The sequence below is a fragment of the Callospermophilus lateralis genome, chromosome 9, assembly GCF_048772815.1.
Source record: "Callospermophilus lateralis isolate mCalLat2 chromosome 9, mCalLat2.hap1, whole genome shotgun sequence".
NCBI lineage: Eukaryota > Metazoa > Chordata > Mammalia > Rodentia > Sciuridae > Callospermophilus > Callospermophilus lateralis.
Genome location: NC_135313.1, coordinates 43,660,604 through 43,677,932, shown reverse-complemented (window position 1 = coordinate 43,677,932; position 17,329 = coordinate 43,660,604). Strand labels below are relative to the sequence as shown.

The window sequence follows — 17,329 nt, the reverse complement described above, 5'->3', positions numbered from 1 at the left end:
GCCGATGTCTTTCGGCGTTTATCTCTATTGAGAACGGGCACCAGTGTTACATCCTGAGGAAATAATGGATACCAAAAACTGATCTTATTTGAGGAGTGAGAGGAAACTTGATTAGTTTTTGGAATCGTCTTTGAAATCAAATTTCCTTTACCTTCGCAGTATGTAAAGCTTGTGATTTTCGTTGCTGGAATATTTCAAAAACATTTCAGAGTTGATTTTGGAGAACGTTGGTTATCTATATGTAAATATTTTGTATTTCTGTTGATTCTGTGAAAACAATTGGGTTGGATTTATTTTGCTCTTTAAATAATTTGTGTTCTCCTTAAAATCTGTGAATTCTCTGATCTCTACTTCTCTTTCTGTAGTCCTTAACTGACTTTCCTGGTCCTCAGCTCTTTATGAGTATTCAGTTTTCCTCTCAACACAAACGAAAGACTGACTATCCTGACATTCTCAGGCATTCTCTTCTATTCTATGCTGTGACTTGGAAGCCTGACACCAACCCTTCTACTTTTCAAAAGAGGTCATTTGATACACATGGTAGAATGCTACATTCTAGGGACAAGTGATTATAAAAATTACATCCTTAAAGCACTCTGAACCTGGAGGAAGGGACAAACAAATAGAATAATTTGAGATGAGTTTGGGTTAAAAATAAAGAAAAGGTATTATGATATTACAGAGGAAGGAATGTCTAATTTACTGGTGATTGAAGGGAGTAAGAGTTGGAACAGGAAAGAAAGGCTTTCTTGAGGATACTTAACCCAAATCTGCAAGGCTGATTAGAAGTTATCCTCTTAGGAAGAAGGAACTTGTGAGCTAAGGGAGTGAGTTTACCATGTTTAGAGAGACAAATTGTGTAGGAGGACTGGCCTTGGGAATGGTGGGATGAGATAAGAAAGGTAGATAAAGATCCAGTTATTAAGGAGTTTGGATTTAATCTAGTTAGTGGTTGGAAATCTTATAAAAATTTTAAGGTAGCAATGTGATGAAATTTAAATGAAAAAATAATAGAAGGTTGATATTTGAGTCACAGTATTAATCAGGTGACAACTATAGTAGGTCAGAGGAGAAATGTTGAGCTGGTGAACAGTCAGTATGCAGAAGATTATTTTGAGAAATATTTAGAAAGTAGGATAGATAGGACTGGATGCCAGGTGGTAGAGGGTGAGAATTGCTATGATGTCTTTAATTTCTAAATTTTGTGTGTCTGGATGGAAAGTCTACAGTGGAACTGTCCTTTGAAGTCAAACATGCCAGAGTGTCCATCTGCCTTGGACACTCTGGCATATAATAGTGGTGTGATCTTGAGCAATATATCAAATCTTTAAGTCTCATTTGTAATGGAAGAATAATAATATATGAGGGTATATGGTGAGGATTAAATGAAATAATGTATATGAAGTTTTTATGTTAGCTCTTCTTATTATTACAAACAAAATATAGAAAGAAAGTTCATTAGAGAAAGATTATGAGATTGTTTGGGGGCATAATAAGTTTAGGTTGCCTCCAGATCATCTAAATGATGGTATTTAGAAAGTAGGTGAATCATCCCTGGAGTCCAGAAAAAAAAAATTCTTGGACGTTTGGGTGGATCAGGGAATAACATGGAGCCAGTTTAAAATTAAGTATGAGGTGTAAGCTCACTAGTGGATCACTTGTATGGTATGCACAAGACTCTTGGTTTGATCCCCAGCACCACAAAAAAAGAAAAAGTAAATAAAATCAAGCATATCTAGGGAAGGTAATGGTGACTTGATGGGAAGGGGGACACCATTTTAATGTTTATATTGGTGCAGGAAAAATGTTGATAAAATGACTTTCTTAGGTCTTTGGGATTTTCAAACTAAGGTAGAAGATTTTTTAACCCAATTCTAAATGATTAGCCACCATGTTACGCAGTGTAGCTCTATACTCTTAGACTTGGGGCCATTTTAAAGCTTTGGAAGAGGAGAGAAAGTGCCTTTTATTTTGGATAGCACTAATTTGTGTGAATGTTATGATAATGGAGCTGCCTAATTGTCCAGTGTTTGTCCACCAGATGACTAACTAAGCTTCCAACCCTGGAGAGCCACAAAAGATCATTGAGAAGTAGCTATTCATAGCTGCTTCTCTTAAAACTGTGTTCTCCAAAACTAAATCAAATATATAGATTAATTAGAGAGTAATTGTTAGTATTAAAAAATTCCAGCATTTCTTTACATAATGATCTCTTGTCATAATACTGTACATTTTAAGCCCTTACCATTTTATATATGCTTTCTAATTTGATCCTTACAATAAGTCATAAGGCGTTATCTCTCTTTTTACAAATGAATTGTTTTTACAGAGGAATTTAAGTGATTTGCTTCTGTTGATGTGTAAGAAGATGAACCCCAAGACCTATTTGTTTTTTTGCTTTTTGTCTTCGGTCTGTTAGTTTTTCTGCTGTGCCAATTAGTATTGCCTTGTGTTTGTAAAATATACTTATGAATTTTGACTATTTAACACCCTCAAAACCTAGTATGTTACCTTTTTTCCCAGAAATACATCTCTTAACATCTTGCTGTTATAATGCCTATACTCCATTTTTTGTTGAGTTACTGATACTTATTTTACATTCTTCCTTTATGTGGCTTATTTATCTTACATTGCCTGAGAAGGAATTTTAAATGGATTTTTTTTTTCATTGCTATTTTGTTTGGAACTAGATTCCTTAGAATTAAATCATCATATGAGCATGTATCTAGTCATGCTAAATTAAGAAAATACTAGGGTTCCTTCACCTCCTTTTTTTTTTTTTTTTGATCTAAGAAAAATCTTAACTCTTTGGAGAAGTTGGATGTTGTCAAACTAGTATTTATTTTCCCTTATTTTTTTTTTTCCTGAAATTAGGCAGTAAAGGCAGGAGCAAAGCTCCCTCCCTGCATGTTTTAAATATGGAATTTCCATTAAAGATTTTTGAGGTGTTTTGTTTGTTTGAGCAAAGGGTTTTATAGCTAAAACATGGCTCTGCATGTAGTATCAGCATATAATGGATCTTGGATTCCAACACAGGATTTGAGCTTTATCTCTATCGGTTTTGTGCTGCCAAATGATTAGAATGATGTTTTAGGCAGAGTAATGTGGAGGGTAGTTATCTGACATATATAGGATCTGACTAGTTCAGATTAATGGTAATTCTAGACAGCCTAACTCCAAAAAAGCTCACTTGTTAAAAAGGCATTAACTCTTTAACATATATGGGTGAGAAATCATGTTTAAATTAAACTGCTGTTAAGCTATGTGATTGACTGTAATTCTCACATTGCAAAGTGAAAGGACCACTTACTCATTTCTAGCCAGGCAGATCATACATTATACTCATTATAGCACAATTGCTATTCTCTTTCTTCATTTATTACCATAGTGTGATTTACCAAATATTTACATTTAAGAAATCTTTTCAGAACACATTTGTCTCCATGATTCCAATGTGCCTTCAGTGATTTGTAATGAGTATGAACCAGGGCATAGTTGATATAGACACTTAAGGAAATATATTTGAGATAAAAATTTCTAAATTACAAGAAATCACTAGGCCCAGTCACTTAATCACTCAGGCTTTTCTTTGTAACCTCTGTCAACCTAAAACACAAAACAAAACAAAAAAACAACAACAACAACAACAAAAAAAAACAACAGCACCAACAACAAAAAGACCAGGTGATTCTCTAATATTTATTTGGGAATAGCATTGCCAAATTTATATTTATATGGGAATAGTGGTAATAGCAGAGAAAAAGAGAAATGTAGATAGCAATTACAGCAACACAAAATGCTGGGAAAAATAAGAAAAACAATTTGCTCATAATGTGGATTTTTTTTTTAATTCATGCATTGCAAAAATTACATGAAGATTTTAAACAGCTCTTCGAGCAGGTATTTATGAGTTAGAATAGAAAGCAGCAGTGAGGGAAAGAGCACAGAGACCTTTTTATTCCCCATTCTAGTAAGAAATTATGAACTTATAATAAAAGTATAATAAGCCTGTCTTGTCTTTTATTTAGGATAAGGGGTCAATTTTGCCCTATTCTATATGTCTACATCTATGACTATCTATGTTTCAATGTATATCTGTCTGTATCTGATCATGTACATAGGTATCCATAGGGGTAAAGATATAGAAAGCAGATGTAGGATTATTTTAATCAAAGATTAAATAGCATTTCTTATTTCCTTTCAGAATAGTCAAGCAGCCTGAAAAATAATAGGAAAAAAAAGGCAAAGGGATTTCAGTTAATACTGCATTTTCATGATCCGTTAATATTTATTTCTATAAGAAACAATGTAAAACAAATATCTTGTCTTCTGATATTTAGGACTCATTTGGGGATGATTATGAGCAACAACTTTAACTTCACAGTTGGAAATGTTGCAAACTATGATCTCCTGCTTTCAGGGCATTTAGATGCAATTAATACCAAGGCCAACAAATGAAATAAAGTAATAGAAGAGAATACCTTAGAAAAGCTAAATATGTTACATGCTAAAAGTGCTACGACAATTTAAGGAGAACTATAAATTCTTTTTCCTCACCACTGAGAGTACAATCCCATTTTCTATTAGTATTGAAAATGGCTCAAGTCCCTCCACATAAAAAATAAAATGATTTCTGCTTAGATTTTTGAAACTGCTTTGGTCATTTGGAGGGGGTGGCGGGTACTAGGGATTGAACTCGGGGACACTTAAGCACTAAGCCATATCCCCAGTCCTATTTTATATTTTATTTAGAGACAGTGTCGCACTGAGTTGCTTAGTGCATCACTATTGCTAAGGCTGGCTTTGAATTTTTGATCCTCCTACCTCAGCCTCCTGAGACACTGGGATTACAGGTATGTGCCACTGCACCCAGTTTGGTCATTTATTCATAAGAGGTAATAAGATTACCTATCAATAGAGGAAGTTTTAAATAACTTGCCTGTATGTAAGTCTCAGCTATGCCTCTTAATTAAATGACCTTGTACAAGTTTTCTTCTCTGTGCTTCAGTAGTAATATAAAATGCAGATAATTAAATAACACCTATTTCAGAGTGTATTTGTATAAGCTGGGCATGGTGATGCACACCTATAATCCTAGAGGTTTGAGAGGCTGAGGCAGGAGGATCAAGAATTCAAAGCCAGCTTCAACAATTTAGTGAGATCCTAAGCAATTTAGCAAGACCCGGTCTCAAAATATAAAAAGTACTGGGGATGATATGGCTCAGTGGTTAAGTGCTTCTGGGTTCAATCTCTGGAACCCTCCCAATAAAGAAAATGTATTGGTATGAAATAAATCATTTAATACTGCATATGCCTTAAATAGAGCCTGGCATACAGTAAGGCTAAATGAGTATGAGCTGTTATTACTATTATTGTTATATCATTATTATTTTTATTACTTCTATTAGGATTGTTTAACAATTCTTATTTTTACAACTTGTATTTTTATCTTCTAGCTGTTCTGCTAAGCATTAGAATGAAACAGTTGCCTGCAGCAACAGTTCGTCTCCTTTCAAGTTCTCAGATAATCACGTCAGTGGTCAGTGTTGTAAAAGAACTCTTTGAAAACTCCTTGGATGCTGGTGCTACAAGCATAGATGTAAAACTGGTGAGTTTTCTTGAAAGATACTAAGAAAGGAGCCTTGTAGATCTTTTCTTCTTTCTTTGTGCCAGCAAATTACACATATGATATTTGTCTTAAGAGCAAGTACCTAAAATTAAATTTTTATTCAAGTCAATAATATAGTAACACTGAAGAAATTATAATAAAACATGTATTTCAGGACTCAGTCACCTAAACATCATTTTAATGTTAGTATTTTCTAATATTTCTCTTTGGTTATTCTTGTTTACTTCTTTCATATATTCCTCTATGCATTTTATTTTCCCACCTAATTTTGTTTCAAAACCATTCCCATTATTACTTTAATTTTGGCATTTTAAGTGCTGCATGTTAAAATCATTAAATTAATATGCCTTAGAACATTCATTATGATTTTTTGCATTTAGTTTACATGTCCATTTCCCCTACTCTAAATTGCAAGTTCATAGTAGTAAGCTATATTTTTTTCATTTTTGTGTCCTTTATAACTAGCCAGTTCCTAGCACTTTTTAGGAAAGTAAATAAATTTCTTTGAATGTTTGAATACTTTTTAAAAAATTTCTTAATTATCAGATATTTGTGTTATTTCTAGTATTTTGGCATTATAAAAAATGTTGATTATAATATCAACATAGGAAAGGGATTTTATCTTTTTAAATGACTTTATTTATGACAGATTTTGCTTAACAATCTTAGGCAGGTAAGTAAATATCTTTTTTTTTTCCATTTTTATTGGTTTATTGTAATTGTACATAGCAGTGGGATTCATTGTTACATGTTTGTACATGTGCACTAAATTACAGTATAATTTGGCCAATATCATTACCTCCTTTTCTCCTCTGATATCTTTCTTCTACTCTAATGATCTCCCTTTGATTTTCATGAGATCTCCCCACCCTTACCCCTCTTTTTCTTTTTCTTCTCTAGCTTCCACCTGTGAGAGGAAAATATACTACCCTTGACCTTCTGAGTGTGGCCTATTTGGCTTAATATAATGTTCTCAAGTTCCATCCATTTTCCTGAAAATGACATAATTTCATTCTTCTTTATGGCTGAGTAAAACTCCATTATGTATATATACCACATTTTTTTCTCTGTTCATCCATTGATGGTCACCTGAGCTGGTTTCATTGTTTGACCATTGTGAATTTTGCTGCATAAACATGGGTATGCATGTATCACTATAGTAGACTGAATTTAACACTTCAGGATAAATACTGAGAAGTAGTATACCTGGGTCTTATGGTAGTTCCTTTTAGTCTTTTGAGGAATCTCCATACTGATTGATTTTCAGGGTTGTATAAATTTATAATACCACCAACAGTGTAAAACTGTTCCTTTTTCTCCACAAACTCTTCAGCATTTATTATTGTTTGTATTCTTTTTTTGTTTGTTTGATTGTTTTTGGTACCAGTATTGAACTCAGGGGTGCTTAACCACTGAGCCACATCCTCAGCCCTTTTTATTTTGAAACAGGACCTTGCTACATTGCTGAGGCTGGCTTTGAACTTATGATCTTCCTTCCTTAACCTCCCATTTTGCTGGGATTATAAGTGTTTGCTACTGTGACTAGTTATTGTTTGTATTCTTGATGGCTGCCGTTTTAACTGGGGTGAGATGAAATCTCAGTGTAGTTTTGATTTGCATTTCCCTAATTGTTACTGATGTTGAGCAGTTTGTCATGTATTTGTTGTAAATAAATATATTGTTCTTTTTTTTTTTTTGGTCTCTAAAACATGTATCCTGTTTTTAATTGTCTCTGGAAGAAAAATAATTGTTCATTATAGTTATGTAATTGTGCTCATTTTGACATATTCACAAATTCATTGTAGAAAAGGATTTATTATAGGAAAGGGATCTAATCTTATCAGATAAGATTCTATGATATATCTATAAAACCTGAATATAAATACTGTTTATTGGTAAATAAATAGTAATAGATTGGTAAACTATTACTACACCCATTTTACAGATAGTAAATGTTCTGTTTTTTAGTTTTTTAGTTATAGATGGACACAATACCTTTATTTTTGAATGTGGTGCTGAGGATCAAACCCAGTGCTAGGCAAGTGCTCTAACACTGAGCACAATCCCAGCCCAGAATCCAGTAGTAATGGAGCTAAAATTGGAATTCAGTCTTTCTGATTCATTCAATATCTTTCCTCTATACTAGTGGTTCTCACAGTGTTTGGGTGAATCAGATTAAATTAGAAGATTTGTTAGATAATGGGCTCTCCTTCTGAGACTTGTGATTCTTGGGGGGGCTTGAGACTTTGCATTTCTAACAAATTTCTAGTTGAAACTAATGCTACTATATAAGCTTTCTAACAAGTTTCTAGTTGATATTGATGCTGCTATAGAACTGCTCTTCTATATCAAACCTGTATTGGGTTTTTAAATAATACCCTATAAGCTTTATAAACATGAAAAAATGTATATCAAGTTAAACCCCAAAAAGACAATTTATTTTTCTTAAGCATTTCATGTAATCAGTTTAGTCTGATTAGAGTACAATTGGTAATAACCAAATAGGATTATATCTTTATATATGACAGATTTTGCTTAAGAATCAATTTTAGGCAGGTAAACAAATATCTTTTTTTTTTTGTCTCTAAAACATGTATTTTATTCTTAATTGTCTCTGGAAGAAAAATAATTGTTCATTATAGTTAGTAATTGTGGTATTCATTTTGACATTTACAAATTCATATAACATAATTTGCTACATTTCAATCACCTGTACTTTCCCTTTCCTTCCCTTACCCTTTCCCCTGATCTCTTTTCCTCTACTGGTCTTTCTTCTATTAACTTTTTTTTCAGTTGATACATTATAGTTGTACATAAAAATGGAATTCATTGTGTATATTAATATGTGTGTACCATAATTTAGTAGAATTCCACAGTTCCTTCCCTTTCCCATCCTTCCTCTCTCTGCCGTGATCCCTTTCTTCTAATCTACTCTTCTCTTTTCTATTTTTATGAGATCCCCTTTTTAAAAAAATATCTTATTTCTCTCTAGGTGTTTTCATTTCTAGTCTTGTAAGGATTCTTTATACTGGTTTCCAGAGTGTTTGTACTAATTTGCAGTCCTACCAACAAGGCATGGTATACCTTTTCCTCCACATTCTAGTCCACATTTGTGGTAATTTGTATTTTTAATGATTGCCATTCTAACTGGAATAAAATCTAACTAAGATAAAATCTCAGCATAGTTTTGATTTGCATTTCTCTCATTGCTAAAGATGTTGAATATTTTATCATATATTTGTTGGCTATTTATATTTCTTCTTTTCAGACATGTCTCTTTAGTTCATTTGCCTACTTATCACCTGAGTTTTTTGTTTTTTATAAATATAGATTATTAAACATAATTTATTAGAAATACCCATGATAGTGAAACAAGTCAAAGAACCTTTAAAGATCAGACTGTCTTTTATTTTACAGTCAATTTCAGTCTAGAGAAAACAAGGGATTTATTCATGTACCATAATTAGTAGAACTGAAGACTTTAAATTCTTCTTTCCATAGTGTGAATGAATAAGTTGGGTGCCACCACTCAGACCTGTTCCAGACCAACCTGGGCAACTTGGTAGACTGTGCAGCAATTTGGCAAGACTCTGTCTCAAAACTTAAAAAAAGGATTGGAGATGTAGCTCAGTGGTAAAGAGCCCTTGAGTTCTGGCCTCAGTACCAAAAAACAAAAAGACCAAATTATTTGATTTGTGGTTTGTTTCTAAATATGATCACAGTTTAATGTTTTTATATATTAAAAGTGTTTTTAACTTTGTAGGAGAACTATGGATTTGATAAAATTGAGGTTCGAGATAATGGTGAGGGTATCAAGGCTGTTGATGCACCTGTAATGGCAGTGAAGTACTACACCTCAAAAATAAACAGTCATGAAGATCTGGAAAATTTGACAACCTATGGTTTTCGTGGGGAAGCCTTGGGGTCAATTTGTTGTGTTGCTGAGGTAAGGTCATTTATATTATAGACAATTTTAGTATTACATAATAACAGAATATTAAAATTAAGAGGCATCTAATCCAGTACTTGGAAAAGATGTAAAACTTCTTACATTTTATATTAAGGTATATTTAACATAAAGTATTACCATTTTAAGCATTTTTAAGTGTGCAGCTAAGTAGCATCAAATACATTCACATTGTTATACACCTATCAACACTACCATCTGCAGAATTTTTCATCATCCTAAACTGATTCTCAGTACCCATTAAAGAATGATTCCCTTTTCCTTTTTCCCATCTTCTAATAACCACTATCTTGCTTTCTGTCTATGAATTAAATATTCAGATACTTTATATATATGGAATCATACTGTATTTGTCCTTTGTTTGTCTCACCTAATATAATAATGTCTGCAAGGATAATGTCTTCAAGGTTTGTGAACATTGTGACATGTATCAAAATTTTGTGTGTATATCACATTTATATCCATTCATCTGTAGGTGGATACTTAGGTTACTTTCACCTTTTGACTTTTAATGGATAATATTGCTCTTAACATGGGTGTACAAACATTTGTTCAAGTTTCTGCCTTCACATCTTTTGGTTATACACCTAGAAGTGGGTTTGCAGTGTCATGGCAATTCTATCCATATTCTTTGAGGAACAGCATTGTGTATTTTGCAATGTTAATACTTACTAGAGGAAAATGTTTAGTAGCCCTTTGGCTTGGAAAAGATATATTTTAAAAATTAAAGATACTTATCTATAGGATTTTTTAGTCATTACCATAGTAAAGCATATTGTGAATCTTTTTTTTTAATATTTATTTTTTAGTTGTAGTTGGACACAGTATCTTTATTTAATTTATTTATTTTTATGTGGTGTTGAGGATTGAGCCCAAGGCTTTGCATGTGCGAGGTGAGTGCTCTACCGCTGAGCCACAACCCCAGCCCACAATGTGAATCTTTAAAAGTAGTATTTTATGATACTTTCCCCTACATCTCCTTCATCATAAAATTCTTCTTAAGAAGTATATTGGGCTGGGGATGTGGCTCAAGCGGTAGCGCGCTCGCCTGGCATGCGCATGGCCCGGGTTCGATCCTCAGCACCACATACAAACAAAGATGTTGTGTCCACTGAAAACTGAAAAATAAATATTAAAATTCTCTCTCTCTCTCTCTTTCTCTCTCTCTGTCTCTCTCTCTCTAAAAAAAAAAAAAAAAAAAAAGAAGAAGTATATTACTGGGCTGGGTTGTGGCTCAGTGGTAGAGTGCTCACCTAGCATGCGTGAGGCACTGGGTTCAATTGTCAGCACTACATAAAAATAAAATAAAGGTATTGTGTCCACCTGCAGCTAAAAAATAAATACTAAAAAAAAAAAAAAAGAAGAAGCAGCAGCATATTACTGTTATTTGTTTTTTCAGTACTGGGCATTGAACCTTCATATTACTGTGTTTTTGTTTGTTTATTGCTCTATGGAACCCACACTGGAAGTTCCACTTTGGTCACTACAGATAATGAGGTTAAATCTAGAGGTGTGAATTAACTTATTTTAAAGTATAGATATCTAGGGGCAGATTGGATACTAGAACTTTACTCTTCTGACTGCTGGTTAGGTTTTTGTAATGTTTACAAACCCTTAGTTCAGTGCCTGATACATTCAGTTGTATCATACCAATTGTATTACACTTCCTCTGCCCCAGATTTTATAACTAGTTTGTGGCAAAACTTTTCTATAACCTTGATCTCTGCATTTCCATGTGTCTTATTTGTGTTTGGTTACCTGATTTTACTAGTTTCTTTATGCTATACTGTTACTCTGTGGCTGGCGGTCTCTGTTTTATTGTGTGACAGTATCTTTACGCCAGTAAAGGTGACAGGGTGATTATGGGGGTCTGTTTATGTAATTTTTGAGGTTTGCCTAGTTGTGTTTAAGGTGGAATATCTTATTTAGATGAGAATGGCAATGTGTAGTAAAATGATAGCGTTTGATAACTATTGTTTAGGAAAAGTGGCATGGACATGACATATTGTTACTGTCTTTTGTTCTGGTTTTTGGACATGTGTTTAGTAGCCTGATCTTCTCAGCAATGATGTATTCTCCAGATTCATGTGGTCCTTTCTTTGGCCTTCTGTCTTTGAAGTGCTGACATAGTTTAGGTTTTCTCCATTTTTTGTGAATAGGGTCCTAGCTAGGTATACACTTTCTCTTTGACTTTGGGGCTTTATAAGGTATTGTCTTAAGTAGACCAGAAAAATGTCAGAGATGGTACAGTTTAAGTGGGAGATTTGACTGTTGTAGCATAGTAGACAAAGTTCTGTCCCTTGTTGGCATCCAGATGTTCAGTTTTCCATAAAATAAGAAATCCTTAAGTGTGCTCATAAAACCTCTACCCAAAATCTAGCACATCATGTGCTTCTTTATCTTACTTAACACTTGCTTTATTTAGAATTCACTGAACCTTCCAATTGATTTTGGAGAAAAAAGAAGAGGAGGGTACATCAGCATATTGCCCATCTTTCTCATCAGAGAACTTATATGGGAACCTGTAGCCCTGGGTCTTGTACATAAAGTTAGTTTTTAAAACGGAGGTTCTTTGAACCTCCCAGTACTGGTACTGTTGTTTGAGTTTCTTGTGACTATTTTAGAACATAAATATTGATATATATGTAGTTTAGCTGTTGTAAAAACTGGCAGATATCTTTTTAGTGTTATTTTGGTAGAGTATTGTTAGAAATGATAATTTGGCACATCTATGTTTTATTCTAAAAGATACATTTACGCTTTCAGAGACAAAATTGGTCATAACCAATTTTGCCTGCTAGATGGCAGCACTACACTTAGTCTTTATAAATATGTTTTACATGAGCTGTGTAATATTTCCAGATTTTCACTGTAGTTCTGATTTTACACAGCAGATTTGCAAGTTTTGCCCATGAGTCATTTTATCTTTTTTTTTTGTATGTGATTACTTAAGCCAACTTGACATCTGTGTTTATCAATTTTGTCTTATTTTTGAGGTATTAAAGTGAGGGCTGGGGATGTGGCTCAAGCGGTAGCGTGCTCGCCTGGCTGCGTGTGGCCCGGGTTCGATCCTCAGCACCACATAAAAACAAAGATGTTGTGTCTGCCGAAAACTAAAAAGATAAATGAATAAATATTTTTTAAAAAAAGTGTTATTGAATAATAACTTCTAGAGTAATTTTGCTCATTAGAATCATAAAAGAATTGTCAAAGTATCACAATAATGGAAAACTAAACTTTTTAAAGAAAGTTTGCAGTTTCCACATTGCAGTGCAAAACATTTGTTTATATTTAAAAATATTAATAGCATTTCACAGAATTCTCTTTCTTTGAAATCTTTGAGGAAACTACACAGGTGTGGGGGGGGCACAGTAAATTTTTGCATATATACTCAAGATTAAGATAAAGGTTGTTATCAGCACCCTAGAAAGTTCTCTTAGGTCCCCTCCCTGTCAGTATCTCAGAAGAATCCACTATTCTGGCCTCTGAAAACATAGATTAGTTCTGCCTGTTTTTGAACTTGATATAAATGGAATCTTGAGGCATGTATTATTTTGTTACAGGTTTTTGATGATGATTTAGGTTTGATTGTACCTGAAAGATAAAGGAAAGATATAATTGGAAGAGACCCTGGTAGGACTAATAGACCATAGTGCACTGCCCGGATCCCCAACTTTAGTACCAGGTACTATGAAGAATACTGAGTGAGTGTGCACAACTGAATTTCCCTTTGGAGTTTGCCTTTACTTCACTGAAGAGAGTTACCTTATCCAGGTCATGCAGAGCAACCTGCATCCAGTAACTATTTTGGTTCCAGTTCAAGATAGCTCTGCCCCGTTCCCACAAATGATCACTCAGAGTACTCCTCAATAAACGTCTGTTCACTAATCTGTGTCCCCGAATCTTTATGGGTAAGCCTACCTACAGTTTAGGTGTTCTCTGGCTCAGTGTCTTTATATTACTGATGAGGAAACTGGGGTGTGGTGAGGCCAAATGCCAAATCTTTGTACCACAACTTCAAAATATTCTCTAATAATCATTTAACTAACATTTGATTGTCTCCTATATGTGCAGGGTACTGTGCTAGGTAGTTTATTTCAGAGAAGCTATGTGCAGTGAAATAAACGTAACATGAAAATTGTGACCTATTCAGAGACCCATAGTATCTACATGGCTAAGCTAACAATACAGTTTCAATTTCATGCCTCTCAGAACTGAGATCTTGCCTTCTTACCAGCATGGTTAGAAAGGGACTTATAAGTTTAAAACTTAAAAGTTTTAACCTTTTGAGGGAAAATGTTCACTTTCTAAACTTACTATTCTTCTCCATTCAGAAAGAAATAAGGTTTCATGTATAAAAATTGCTTATTTCTATTTGTTTAGTACAGTACAGTCTTTTTTTTTTTTTTTTTGAGACAGGGTCTTCCTAAGTTGCCCAGGTTTTCCTAGAACTTTCAATATTTAAAGGCTCTGGTTTATTTTGAAATTTTTTAGATAGAATTACAGTTACATAATAAAAATTAGTGATTTGGTTATTTTGTCTACCAAATTATTTGATGTAGATAATTAGGTAATTTTAAAGTCTTCTGTTTGTAAACCATCCAAGGTTCAATAGATTGATAATATATAACTGGTATATAGTTTTGTCATATTGTTAAATGACTCTCAACTTGAATTTCAGTTGTTAAATTTACTTTTTTAGGTGATTTTATATGTTAATAATTTAAATTATAAAAAGGGAAATCCCAGCAAAACTAGAAATATGAAATGCACCTAATTCCATTTTGTTTTCTTTTTTGCTATGGTGGATGTCAAACCCAGGGACTTGTGCATGTTAGCAAGTGCTCTGTCATGGAACTATACCTCCAGCCTGGTAATTCTGTATCCTTTATTTACATACATGACAAAAATAAGCAGTTTTCCCAATTCATCAATTTTAAAATAACTTCCAGTTTCAGACTTTAACAGTCCAAAGGAGTAAAGCACTTCTTTTTATATTTGCAGAGTGAACTATTAATATTTAAAAATTAAATTGCTTCTTCTGTAACCTATGATGAATGTTTCAGTTACTGACACAAATTGGCTAATTTGTTTTTTTTAAATCATATCAATAAGCATAACTTCTTGAAATTTGTGGTTGATAGAAAAATAATTTTGAGATATTTGTCATTCTTCACTGTTAGCCTAACGATTGGAATGAACTGGAAGTCGTGAAGCTTCTGTTCATAGAAATTTTTGTAAGGACTTTTTTGTATATGTTCTTCCTTTTACATAATAAAACATACTCCTTTTAGGTTGATATTATAAATACATTATATAAATTAAGCTTTTCTATCCAAAACATGTTTAAGAAACTTGTTTAATTTTTTGAACTAGATTTTGAATGAAAACTAACTTATACCTTTGTTTTAGGAAGAGATAGAATAGTTTTGCATTATTTTCTGAAAATCAGATCAAGCTGAACCTAGGAATCAGAGTTCTAATTCTAAATCCCAAGTGTTTGAATAAGAGATTTGGCCGAATGCATAAAATGGACTAACTTTTCATACAGTCATTTTTTTCCTCCATCGATAAAGTAAGGATAATGAATTGAGGATAAAAAAATTGCTACATATTAAACTATCTTGACTGTTGTCACGTATCATGCAAATGAAAGTTATTTTTACTTTGGACTTCGATGTGAAGAGCAGTATACAGCATTATCATCCAGGTGATGATTTGCTTATTGTCTTGTCTGTGTGTAGTATTTCACCTTATCATCCAAAGTTTACATAGACTTCTCCATATTTTTGGGAACTTCTTTCTGAAAATTCATAGCCATTCATAGATAAATTCTAATTTTCACCAAAGTTCTTCATTTTGTTGCATGAAGTTTTGTTTTTTTTTTAAATTTTTTTCTTAAAAGAATTACCAGCCAACTGCATATATTGCTCATATGTTGATTGATCCATTCAGCATTTTTTAAGTTGCTGCCAAGTGCAGGGTATTATTCCAACATGTGAGATAGCACAGGATCTGTAGGTTTGATTTTGTTATACATCAAGGTAAGCCTCCATGGCTTATTGGGGCAGACTGAGACATTAAGTCATACTGTTTGGAAGATAGGAGTTGGAATTCCTTATTTGTGGGTCCTCACAGCTGTAAAGGAATAAAGGGAAGCCTCTACCATTACTGGTTCTAGATGAAGCAAATGATCCTGGTTCCTTTTTCTCAGTGTAGGCTGCCCCTATGTCCTTTATAGCTATGGTGGTTAGAGATTTAGTCAGGGTAAACATGGGGGAAAAAAAAAATATATATATATATATATATTGTGATATATATATATCACTAAGTTGCTGAGGATCTCAGTTGTAGAGGTTGGTCTTGAACTTGTGATTCTCCTGCCTTAGCCTCCCAAATTGCTGGGATTGCAAGTGTGAGCTACCATACCTATCTGGCATAGAACTGCTTGAAGCATCTGGAATATTTTACTTCTTGATGCAGCCTCCTCACAGGTGATAGAACTCTGTTGAAAGGGGTAAAACCAACCAGGTGTAGTGGTGGTATACATCTATAATCCCAGCCACTTTTGAGGCTAAGGCAGGAGGATCACAAGTTTGATACCAGCCTGGACTACTTGGCAAGACCCCATCTTGGTTATCTTAGTTTTCAGACTCATTTTTCTGTGCCAAAGTATTCATTCCAAAAGTCAGCACAGGCCTGTGGGTGTGGCTTACTGGTGGAACACTTGCCTACTCTGGCATTCATGAGGCCCTGTATTTGATCCACAGTACTACAAAAATAAAACAAGAGTCAACCCCCAAAATGGCTTTATGATAATTACCTTAAATAAATTTTTTCCAAGAGAGGATTTTTGCTTGAATTAACAGGATACATATTCTGGTTTTAAAATGAACTTTTTATCTAAATACTGAGAAAAAACTGCTTATCTCATATTTAAAGGTTTTCCTATAATTCTAATTTTGTAATAGTACTATAATTCCTTGATATTAAGTGAGTTTTTAATAACTGATAGCTAATAACCCCTAAGGTCCTCTAAAGACTTCTAAAACTCCTCTTTTAAAAATATTGACTCTATTTTCTTTTCTTGACACCATTGGATTTACTTCTATTATTCCTCAAGTCTCTAGTAAGAATCACCAGTAATAGTTTGTAATATTAGAGATGCTCCTGATGATGTAGTTACTGCAAGTTCAAATGCTAGTTTCTGCACAGCTAATGCATTCTGAATCTGTGCCTGGTCCAAAAAAAGGTTTCCTGCCCAGGACATAGGGTCATATGATGAAATGAACTCTTGAAATACAATTCTTTCCTCTGAGGAACACACTGTATTTCATGAATTTGTGAAACATGCTTATATGTGTTTTATTTCACTGTCTTTACCAATGAATTGCAGTGCATCTCCTATCTAAATAAATTTTCATAGTGCCCTACAAATTGTAATTAAAAATTTTTTTGTTACAAAATGTATCATATTTCATTTATTTTAACATAAATGCTACATTATGAGCACTAAAGACCCATTTCAAATTTTATCACTTTAGTTTATTTTTTAGACTGGAGAGTATTTTCATATTTATTAAGAATGTTTAAAGGGTGAACGATTTAATATCTTATAAAGTGCTTTGAAGTGGTTGAAGCAAAATCCCATGTAACCTTATAAAGTATTAGCATCGTCTTCATCTTATCATCACCCTCCCCTCAAAGATGATAGTGTAATCATTTATTCAGGA

The 17,329-nt window shown here is 33.4% G+C and overlaps 1 protein-coding gene across 8 annotated transcripts in view; it reads left to right on the top strand.

The window, feature by feature from the left end:
* Pms1 (PMS1 homolog 1, mismatch repair system component) overlaps window positions 1-17,329 on the top strand; it is a 78,576-nt gene that overhangs the window by 470 nt on the left and 60,777 nt on the right. For 2 of the 8 annotated variants that reach the window (XM_076865615.1, XM_076865618.1), the window contains exons 2-4: window positions 366-523; window positions 5,457-5,608; window positions 9,393-9,575. In XM_076865615.1, coding sequence (XP_076721730.1) covers window positions 5,477-5,608; window positions 9,393-9,575 — 315 coding nt within the window. In that variant the 5' untranslated portion in view covers window positions 366-523; window positions 5,457-5,476. Of the gene's footprint in view, window positions 1-365; window positions 524-5,456; window positions 5,609-9,392; window positions 9,576-13,202; window positions 13,282-17,329 lie in introns of those variants that run through there. The other 6 variants (XM_076865614.1, XM_076865617.1, XM_076865619.1 and 3 more) reach the window with 5 other exon arrangements.